This window comes from Sturnira hondurensis, unplaced genomic scaffold (genome assembly GCF_014824575.4).
Source record: "Sturnira hondurensis isolate 20B ecotype Veracruz unplaced genomic scaffold, ASM1482457v3 Scaffold0000880, whole genome shotgun sequence".
Taxonomy (NCBI): Eukaryota; Metazoa; Chordata; class Mammalia; order Chiroptera; family Phyllostomidae; genus Sturnira; species Sturnira hondurensis.
In genome coordinates this window covers 27641-39673 of record NW_028073511.1, presented here as the reverse complement: position 1 = coordinate 39673, position 12033 = coordinate 27641, and the positions used below count along the sequence as shown (strand labels likewise).

The 12033-nt window shown below is 36.1% G+C and overlaps 1 protein-coding gene across 1 annotated transcript in view; it reads right to left on the bottom strand.

Moving 5' to 3' along the window:
• Window positions 1-12033, bottom strand: part of DNAH8 (dynein axonemal heavy chain 8) — a 303075-nt gene that overhangs the window by 284750 nt on the left and 6292 nt on the right. The window contains exons 5-6 of the mRNA XM_037051914.1: window positions 3225-3401; window positions 857-970 (exon numbers count right to left, since the gene is read on the bottom strand). Coding sequence (XP_036907809.1) covers window positions 857-970; window positions 3225-3401 — 291 coding nt within the window. The remainder of the gene's footprint in view (window positions 1-856; window positions 971-3224; window positions 3402-12033) is intronic.

Genomic DNA, 12033 nt, shown 5'->3' with positions numbered 1-12033 from the left:
ATTCAGTCCCATCACTTATACTTGTAGAGAAGCACAAGTTCATTTTTCTGATCTTTAAAATGAGGATTGTTGTGAATATAGAATGAAAATACATGGAAATGGCTACAATGCCAAAACAAAGGGCCAGGGTTCTCGAGACTGTGGACATCTTTAAAACTACAAGTGCCCTAAGTTCTCAACAAATACTAGTTTTCTTGATTTCCCCCCCTCTATTTAAAAATATAGCAAGACTTTTTTTACTTTTTGTATTTCACATAAAACATTACAAAATACCAGATAGTTTTAGAATCAAAAACTAATATAAACTCCGGAAAAATAAAAGCAAATGGTAGTGTTAATACATCCTTCAAAAGAACTCTCCTATAAAGGAAATATTATAGTAGGTTGGTAACTAGCAGAGGGGTCCTGTCCTGCATCACTGATTCGCTGAGAGATGCTGGTAAAGTCATTGTGATATCATGAGTTTTGATTTCCTAATCTCTAATCTGGCCTACCTCTGGTAGGTAGCCTCTAAAATGGCCTCAATAAAGTCCATCCTCATGGTATTCACATTCTCCTATAATCCCCTTCTCCTGAATGGGCACTGGCCTTCCTGACTTGCTTCTAAAGAACAGAAATTATGAAAAATGAATATATTTATCTTACTTAATTCTCAAAGAAGGCCATACTTATGATAATAATATATATTTAAATGTGGGTTAAAATAATAAATATAGTTTTACTTCATTATAGATATATAATAGGAAGATACAGCTTTTAAGTAACTTTTATGCAGTGTAAGTTTTCCCCACACAAACATAGTAAGTTATTTTTAAATGCAGTAATTTTTAAACTATACTCTTGAAAGTGTACTTACTAGATCATAGTTATAGAGAGGTTGACATACTTTTTCTAGAGTGTACAAATATCGGACATTATCTTTTGATTCATTTGCTGTATCTGTGATTCTTGCATCCAAATCACGCCAATTCTAAGAAAAAAAATATAAGAATTCTATAACACATCCAAATATATGAGTGTGCTAAAGTTTAGTCAAGAAATTCAAGCTGTCTTCCCTAATCATATATACTGATATATACTAAAATAGTAGCTACTTATAGGTGATTGATATATGTTTTTAGTATATTGTTTAAGATTAAAGTTATAAACACCTTCAATGATGTACTAAAACTGAAGATCCATTCCATTTGTACTTAACATCCTGTCCATGGATCTGCTTCTACTTGGAGTGAATTTTCTAGGTTAGCTATTTATACTGTTCTGGGAATTCAAGTACGGGTCAAGTTATGAAACAGAACATCATTTCAGGAAAATATTCCTTATCAGCACAGTGAACTTTTCATATTCGACAAGAATGTGGAGAGACGCTAAGGGATTACAGTGTATTGCCTCATTCAACACACATAACAACTGATTAATAGCAATAGTAATAAAGAACTCCTGTAATCAATACCAAATAATTTCTGAAATGTTTTAATAGGGGGAAGGTATAAACAACCTATTCACAAGAGAAGAAATGCAAATAGCCAACAAACTCTAAAAAATGACCAACTTCATTATTAATAAAGAAAAGGCAAATACAACAGGCCATTTTTCACATGTCAGATTGGAAGGAATTTCAACTCATAGTATTTAAAAAGTTGTGGAGTATACACCCTCAGGGAATACTCTCACATATGCATATAGAAGCTTTAACTGCAGCAATGTTTGTGAACACATAGAAAAGAAACAATTTTCCTCAAAAAATTAAACAGAGTTAGCATCTGACCCACAAATTCTGCCTCTACACCTTATCTCCATGCAAAAATTTGTGCAACAATGTTCATAGCAGCATTCTTCACAATAGTCAAAAAGTGGAAATAATCCAAATGTCCATAAACTGATAAACAAAATATGGTTATCATCTGCAACAGAACATTATTCAGCTGTGAAAAGGAAAGGTGTGCTGATGCATACTACAACGTGGGTAAATCCTGGGAGCACGCTAAGTGAAAGAAGCCAGTAAAACGATTCCACTTATAAAAAACCACTAAACTGTACACTTTAAATTGGATAAATAAATAGTATGTAAGTTATTTTCCAAGACTGTTGGAGGGAAAAAAGAAAGAAAACTGTTTTTCCTGTTTGTCTTTAAACAGGAAAGTGACTAGATAAAAACGAGGTACATTAACATTCTGGAAAACTACATAGCTTGATGACAGGCTTAACTCTCTACCCACAGCTATTGGGAGAAAAGGGCACTGAAGAATAGTCCAATATGACACTATGTTATAAAAAATAGAAATAGAAACTATGTATTAGAAACTATTACAAATTACAAAACTATATAATTTCATATGTATGTAGTATAGTCATATAAAAATATCACAGAAGATGTATTAATAAAACCAACAAAGAGAAAACTGATTATCTCTATATGCTTACCATTCAGGAACAGGAGTTACGGTTTGGGAGGATGTTTGATTAAGAGAAGTATGTTTTAACTCAGACATACACAACCGTATGGTGGTTATCAGAAGGCAAGGAGGCGGGAGGATGAAGTAGATAAAGGGGTCAAACATATGGGTACAGAAGGAGACTAGACTTTGGGTGGTGAGTACACAATGCAATATACAGATGATGTACTATAGAATTAAATACTTGAAACTTATGTAATGTTACCCTGATAAATTTAATTTTAAAAGAGACATTTCTTTCATTCATACTGTTTAAATTTTTTGCCAAAAATTATTATTTGTTATAAAGATAATTTTTTATATTTTATTATAAATATATACTTTTAAAGGAAGAGTTAAAAAAAAGGAAAGGACCTACAAAGAATCAAACAAAACTATTAATAAAGATGGCCTCTAGAAAAAAAAGGTAAAGTACTGGAAATGAGATATATGATGAGAGGGCATTTTTGCTTTTGACTTTCTAAGTAGTTCTTTCCTCAAAGAGCCTCTGTTGAGTTACAATTTCAAAAACAATTTAAAAATGAATTGCAATCACCCCACAGTAGTACTGTCAAAACTAGTGTGCAAAATATTGAAGACTAAATCTTCATTTCTATACTTCCTTTTCTTCTTCTGAAAGTAATTGTAGTATATGCGAAAGCCTTACTCAAAGTTTAATACTTCTGAACATGTGATTTCCATACATGATGCACAGAAGCAGTTCAAGAAGGGTAATTTTCCAGTTGGTTATTCTGAAGTATACCAAACTTTAAAATACAAGGCCTTTACCTTTAACAGTTTGGAATGCGCAACATTAAGCACATTTATGACAGCCTTACAACTCGACCCTTTAATCTGTTCAATGATATAATTGAATTTGGCTGACATGCGTTTCCAGTGCTCCAATTCAGTGAGTGGACCTGAGTCATCAGCTTCTTTTCTCATCTGCTCACTCTCTATGAGTACCTACAATAAAAAAGTTCACAGAATATAGAAACGCTGTTATTTTGTAAAAACTAATCATTTTCATCTTTTTCTAAGGAAGCTAAAAGTTTAAATGATATTCAACCCTAATAATCTTAAAAATTGTTAGCAAGCTAAGATTGGATCAGAACTTCTTTAACACGATAAATACTGGGTTGGCAAAAAAATTCTTTTAGACTTTTCTGTACAATGGCGCTAATAGTACTTAGTTGTTTTTAACTTCATTCGAAACAATTTTGTTAGACTGTATTGTGACAGCTGTCATATCAGCATCAAAATTAGTAATTTTTGTGTAGAATTTGTAATATTGAAGATGGAAGAAAATACATAACATTTTTGGCATATTATGCTTCATTATTTCAAGAAAGTTAAAAACACATGAAACACAAAAAAGGTTTGTGCAGTGTACGGAGAAGATGCTATGACTAAGCAAACATGTCAAAAGTGGCTTGCAAAGTTCCCTTCCGGAGATTCCTCACCGGACGATGCTCCCTGGTCAGATAGACCACTTGAAGTTGATATGGATCATCAAACTGACACATTAATTGAGAATAATCAACATTATAAGATGCAGGAGAGAGCCAACATACTCAAAATATCCATATCAACAAAGTTATTGGTGAAAATGAAAAATGCGTCTTTTATTTTACAGAAATAAACTAAATGTCCTTTTTGGCCAACCCAGTAGTACCTAGCTACCAAAAATCTATAGCAAACATACTTAAAGGTGAAATTTTAGAAAATATCACTTTAAAACCAAGAACAAGACAACTTTGACACTACTACCACCCACTTCCATTCAACCTTATCTTCCCAAAACAAGATAAGTAAACAAAAGAATCCTGATAAAAATTGGAAATGAAAAAAAACAAAGACGGAATAATCAGAGTTGACGTAGTTGACCACATTCTAAACATTCAAGAATATCTAAAGACAAACTTTTGCAATTAATAAAAGTGAGGTTGCTGGATATATATATAAATTTCAGTAGCATTTTTAGTTACATTTTTTACCATGTAACTAAAAATACAAATCTATAGCATTTGCTATAACAAATAATAACAATGATAAGATATTGAGAGATTAACAAAAGATATGCAAGATCTTTTTGGAGGAAATTAGAAAACTTACTTCCAACACACACAAAAAAGACCTAAATAAATGGAGAGATATACCATGTTCATGGATAGAAAAATTCAATAAAAAGATGGCACTGTTCTCTACGTTAATGTATTGAGGCCTGTCCAGAAAGTATACACCCCCATGTAATATGAAAAAGAGGCATTTATTGAAGAAGATACAAGACACAAGAAACATTGTACATAGGACAATGACACTTCAGTCCCCTTCAAAGTAGGCAGCTTGGGACCTCACACAGTTCTTCCAGCATCTCTCTCACTGTTCAAAACACTGCAAAATCTTTTGTTGGAATCATCATCAGCTGCCTCATTTTATTTTTTTGAATCTCATCAATGGTCTGAAATCTCATCCCTTTCAAAGGTGATTTTAGTTTGGGGAAAAGCCAGAAGTTACAGGGTCCCAGATCTGGGCTGTAGGGGGCGCTGAGTCACCTCGGTTGCCAATCTTTGTTGCTTGCAGCCCATACCCACTCAACATTCTCAGGTTTTATGTTTGTTGCAGGCTTTTCAGAATGTGAATCTCTTTCACCAGACTCTTGACCATCTTTGAAGCATTTGTGCCACACTTTTATTTATGTTGCACTCATTGCATCATCCCCAAAAGCCTTTTGAATTATTCAAATAGTTTCCACAGAGAAATGTTCAAGCTTAATGCAATATTTGGTAGATTCATTGCTCTACTCACTCAGTCATTTTGAATGTGATGGCTGCACAGTACACATGCTCACTCAACAGCATCTACCAACCCCACTGACTAGTACAGTGGAATTGTCACTGTTTTTACATGCACATTCCAGTCCACTTTCCTTGGCTTCCAGGTTAAATCAATGTTGCACAAGCCATTCTTGTTATACTAACAATGGCTGGACTTTTTCCAGATAGACCTCAAACATTCAATGAATTTTCAATCAAAATCTCAAAAGGGGCTTTGATGATACTTGACAAACTAGTCTTAAAATTAATTTGAAAGAACAATTACACAGAAATAATAATGCAATTTTGAAGAAAAAATACAGAAAGGGACTTTTGATACCAAATGGTGACTTACAAAAGCAGCATAGAATAAGTACAAAAAACAATGAAGTACACCAGTGGGATAGAAAAGTTCTGGCTTCCAAAACGTAGTATGTTACAGAGGTACTATTACAAATTTGTTATGAAAGAATGGATTATTAAATAAACAGTTCTGGGGGAAAATTACTGACTATATGAAAAAAGACAAAATTAGATTGCCACCTCATATTTGCCTGCACATAAAAATAATTCCAGGTGGTTTAAATACCTAAATGTTAAAAACAAAATGGTAAAACTTTTAAAAAATATATCAAAGATGCCCTGACTGAAGTAGCTGTGAGTTGGGCATGATCTTCAATCAGAAATGTGGCCGGTTCAATTCCTTGTCAGGGAACATCCCCACAGTACTGGCCAGGTCCCCAGTTGGAAGCAATGCAAGAGGCATGCGAAAGGCATGTGAGAGGCAGCACAAAACAACCAATCAATATTATAAATGTCTCTCCCCCACTGATGTTTCCCTCCCTCACTTTCTCCCTCTTCCCCTTTTCCTAAAAATAATTTTTTGTTGTTCAATAGCCATCTCCATCCCCTCCCCCAACCTCTCTCCCCTGCCCCTCCCACCCTCAAGCCTATCCCCCTTTGGCTTTGTCCATGGGTCCTTCTTTATACATGTTCCTTGATGACCCTTCCCCTTCTTTCCCCCATAACCCTCCTCCCCTCTGGTTTCTGGCACTTTGTTCTTTATTTTAATGTCTCTGGCTACATTTTGCTTGCTTGTTTGTTCTGATTAGGTTCCACTTATAGGTGATATCATATGGTGTTTGTCTTTCACAGCCTGGATCATTTCACTCAGCCTAATACTCTCCAAATCCACTCATGCTGTCTGGAAGAGTGGGAAATCCTTCTTTCTTTCTGCTACATAGTATTCCATCATGTAAATGTACCATTTTTTTATACACTCATTTACTGAGGGCATTTAGGTTGCTTCCAACATTTGGTTATTGTAAATTGTGCTGCTATGAACATTGGGGTGCATAGGTTCTTTTAAATTGGTGTTTCAGGATCCATTGGGTATAATCCCAGCAGTGGAATTGCTGAGTCAAAAGGAAGTTCCATTTTTAGTTTTTTGAGGAAATTTCAAGGGACATAAAGGAAGAAATCAACAAATGGGACTTCATCAAAATAAAATTAATTTTTTAAAAATATTGAAGATGGGGTAAAACTATAAAGAAAACCATGAAACTAATATCATAATCACTAAGAAAGTAGTTACTGCTGGGGAAGAAAAGGGAACTGAAACCGGGAAGAGGAATGCAGGGGGACTGTTGGTGCTGACAATCTTCTATGTCTTAACTTGTACAAAGGTTATACAGGTGCAATTTTTCAATAATTTGTTTATTTCATGGTATTTATTCTTGTCTATTTCACCATTTAACATAAATAATGTAGGAGAATATCTTTATAACACTTGAACAGAAATGGGTTTATGATACCAAATGAAAACGAAGAATACGAGGAGGACCAAGAAAAGATTAATATCCAGAAAATGTTATTTAATTCAGCAAGATATCACGAAGCAAACTGAAGTATAACTAGGTAAACAATATGAAGAGGCAATTCGACAAAGAGGAACATAAATAGCCATTAAACCTGCTCAACCTCAAATGCATTCAAGGTGATGCAAAGTAAATCAAGGTACCACTGCACATCCAATATACTGGCTATGTATAAAAATCTGACAGTCCCAAATGTAATGAAAGATCTGAAGAAATGGGAACTCCCAGATGCTTGTGTAAAAAGAATTATGGTTAGTATGTTATATTTTATAGTTAATATAACCAGTATTTGGAGGGCTTTGCTAACCCCACAAAATATCCATTCTCTACTGCTTTCAGCAGTTCCCCTGGGAAACTCTTGAACATGTACAAAGGAGACCCAAACAAAGACATTCATTAAATACATATTTTTATTGTTTGCAATAGAAAAAAAAGTAGAAACAACTATCTTTCTGAAGAATAGATGATTCAACTTCTCTACCTCCTTTTTTAAAATATATTTTATTGATTATACCATTACAGTTGCTCATTCCCCCCTTCATTCCCCTCCACCCACACCCTCCCTCCCCCACCATTCTCCCCCCCTTAGTTTATAACCACGTGTCTCAAGTTCCTTAGATTCTATATTTCCCCCACTATTCTTGCTCTCCCCCTATTTTCTACCTACCCTCTATGCTATTTTCTGTGCGTTCTACCCCCTTCTCCCCCTCCCACCCCCCTGTTGCTAACCCTCCATGTGTTCTTCATTTCTATGGTTCCACTCCTGATCTAGCTGTCCTCTTGGTTTGCTTTTGTTTTAGGTGTGGTTGTTAATAACTGTGTGTTTGCTGTCCTTTCACTGTTCATATTTTTCATCTTCTTTTTCTTATATAAGTCCCTTTAGCATTTCATATAATAAGGGCTTGGTGATGATGAACTCCTTGAACTTGACCTTATCTGAGAAGCACTTTATCTGTCCTTCCATTCTAAATGAAAGTTTTGCTGGATAAAGCAATCTTGGCTGTAGGTCTTTGGATTTCATGACTTGGAATACTTCTTTCCAGCCCCTTCTTGCCTGTAAGGTCTCTTTTGAGAAATCCGCTGACAGTCTGATGGGTACTCCTTTGTAGGTGACTGTCCCCTTATCCCTTGCTGCTTCTAGGATTCTCTCCTTCATTTTGGTCTTGGCTAATGTAATTATGATGTGCCTTGGTGTGTTCCTTCTTGGGTCCAACTTCTTTGGCACTCTCTGAGCTTCCTGGATTTCCTGGAAGTCTATTTCCTTTGCCAGACTGGGGAAGTTCTCCTTTATTATTTGTTCAAATACGTTTTCCACTTGTGGCTGTTTCTTTCCCCCTTCTGGTACCCCTATAATTTGGATGTTGGAATATTTAAAGATGTCCTGGAGGTTCCTAAGCCTCTCCTCATTTTTTTGAATTCTCATTTCTTCATTCCTTTCTGGTTGGATGTTTTGTTCTTCCTTCTAGTCCATTCCATTGATTTGAGTCCCAGTTTCCTTTCCATCACTATTGGTTTCCTGTGCCTCTCCCTTCATTTCAATTAGTTTAGCCTTCATATGTTCCTCTAATTTGTGACTATGTTCCTCTAATTTGTGACTGTAATCTATCAATTCTGTGAGCATCCTGATAAATAGTGTCAAATTGGGCTTCTGAGAGGCTGGCAATCTGTTGGTCGCTTAGAGTTATTGGCTCTGGGACTTTGAGTTCTTCTTGCACCATCTTTTGGGCTGTTCGTGCCTGTTCCATAGCAGGATCAGAGCCCTAAAGTGTTCACTAGAACAGGGCAACTAAGTCGCTGGGTTGTGACGCTGTATGTAGGAGCGGGGTCAAAGAGGGACTATGGTGTTCCGTCTGCCGCCTGCCGCCTCGGCCCTCACCAGTGCCGCAGTTGCTGCCATCACCGGGCCCATGCGTTTCGTCCCACTGCACGTGAGTGTGCCACCGCCGTCAGCCCTCGCCCCCTGAGGCCTGCGTGGTCTGTCTCACTGTGCGTGAATGTGCGCCCGCGGTCAGTCTGCCCCACACCCCAACTGGTTCCGGGCTCCCTGCGCGCCTGGGTCAGGGGACCTGTCCTGCCCAACCCTGCTCACTGCTGGCTCCGCCCCTCTTACTGTCCCATTGAACGGTTAGATGTAGTCGGACTTCCATATAATTCAACTTTCTGTCCTTTGGTTGTGTCTTTGTTTCTCCAAACCTTTGTTGTATTCAAACTTGGCTGTGGGAGAAGGCACAGTGTTTCCACCTATGCCTCCATCTTGGCGGAAGTCCCCTCTCTACCTCCTTAAACAGACAACACTAGACATAATTTAAATGTCTCCTAGATGTTTGAACATCTACATAATAAACTGATTTCTTCACAGAGAAATATCAATTAATTAAATTTACGTATGCTAATATGAAAGAGAATGTTAAATGAACAATAAACCTGTAAAATGATCCTTAATTGTAGTGTACCTTTTATTAAAAATACAGATATTAAACACAAACACATAGTATACGTACATACATAATTTACTTATATCTGTAATATAAAGCTTACAAATTTTTAAATGCAGTTAAAGTGTAAAACTTTCAGGCGAACAGGAGGAGTCAATCACGGAGAAAGGCAGTGATACAGAGGGAGGGAGAAGGGAGAAGGGGGCATTAGACGAGAAGATCAGAAGCAAAAGGTACCTGTTTAATCTCAGTTACAGCAGTGTAACACCATTTTCTGTACTTTTCATTGTTTATAACTTTTCATAACTTATATTGTCATTGTATTTTTAAGAATACAAATGAGGTAAAAATACACTGTTAATTTTTCAAACCTAAGAAGGTTCTATTTTTAATCCATAAAAAGCTTTTAATTTTAAACATGGTTTATGGAACTCTTTCCTAACCTTATTACAAGCTTCTCCACCTCCCTAAATAGAGGATACTAGACATAATTTAAACTTTTTAAATAGTTGAAAGTCTATATAATTTGAATAACTGAATTTAAAAATGGAAATGGACCTTGAAATTAACTTTAAATTTTAAATCAAACAACCCTTTTGATGTTTAATTCCTGTTACATTATTCATAGATGGTAATCCAGCCTCAAATTGAATACTCCCAAGGATTCAGCACATTCCATTTCCTTCTCTCTCCTTATAACCATCACTCTCTCTGGTCTTACTTCTTCCTTCTAAGACCATACAGTACAAGTTTCATTTCACATTAAATCCCATCAAATAGGTGAAAACCCCATGTCATCCCTATGCCCCTTTTTTTTCCCCCAGATCAAACTTCTCCATGTACGTTCCTTAAATGACACTGTTCATATCCTTGGTCTATACTTCTCTGAATTGATCATTTCTTAACGTCTTACAGAAGTTCTGTATATATTATGTATACGAACTCTTCATTATACATTCTGATAATATGTTCTCAGAAGGTCACTTATCTTTTAACCTTGTTTATGGTAGTTTTTGTCATGTGGAAGTTACTGATTTTTCTTTTTTATGTAGCCAAATCAATCTTTTTTTTTTCTTTCATGCCTTCTGGGTTTTATATCTTGCTTAAGATATTACTGTCGTTTTACATTATGTTTTACTTCCTTTACTTACTAAATCTTCATTTCTATACTTCCTTTTCTTCTTCTGAAAGTAACTGTAGTATATGCGAAAGCCTTACTCAAAGTTTAATACTTCTGAACACACGATTTCCATACATGATGCACAGAAGCAGTTCAAGAAGGGTAATTTTCCAGTTGGTTGTTCTGAAGTATACCAAACTTTAAAATACAAGGCCTTTACCTTTAACAGTTTGGAATGCGTGACATTAAGTACATTTATGACAGCCTTACAACTCGACCCTTTACTCTGTTCAATGATATAATTGAATTTGGTTATTTTGTTGGTTTTTGTTTGGTTTTCCACATTACTATATTTTTAATTTTTTTTAAATCCTTACTGAGGATTTTTTCATTGATTTTAGAGAGAGAGGGAGAGAAATATCAATGCAAGAGAAACATCAACTGGTTGCCTCCTGTACATGCCCAACCAGGAACTGAACCCCCACCCTTTTGGTGTACAGGACAGCACTCCAACCGGCCGAGCAACCTGGCCAGGGCTTCCACACTACTTTTCTTTAGGACTAGCTTCTCTCACACAACATGTTTCTGAGACTCATGTTGTTTTATGTTCTCTTTTTTTTTTTTTAGTTTTAGCTTTCAGACTGATGTCTATGATGCATCTTGAATTAGTTTTGTGTATAACAAGAGGTCAAGGATTATTTTTCATGTAATATTTTTTAAAGATCTCTCCCATTTTCTACATTGATTCTGCTTAAATGGGTATCACTTACTGCTATCACCCAAGTTGATTAGCTTGTTTCAAGTTGTTAAATCTCTTATATCAAACATTTTCTTTTCCTTGCTCATTTTTGTGAATGAAAATCTATATTGATTGATCATACTAATTGGAGAGGGTCTCCTTGGCCATTGTGTAGGAGCGGGCTTGCTCTCACAGTGGTGTACAGCTCTCCCTTCCCCCTGCAGCAGAGTGGCGGCTTCAGGAGCTCTCTGGTGCACAGTTATGCACACCAATTACCTAGCGACACCCAGCAGCAAATTCTGTGGCCAGCACTCCAGGCCTTGGTGGAATTTCCAAAGCCCTCCAATTTTTCTACTCCAACCACACCTCCCCTCCTTCCAGCATAGTTCTTTGAGAAGTAATACTGGAAATGCTTTTCTCTAATGCTTGCTTGGTCAAGATTTTTCTCCCCCATCCTCACTTAACTGAACACTTTCTTTTCTAGGTCCACTGTCCCGTGCTCATGAATCAGAGATCTGCAAGCTGGCTCCTAGAGTCCTTTCAGGGCAATTACATGATTTTTTAGAGCAATTACAATTTTTAATAGTGTTTATAATATTGATATAAGTTGG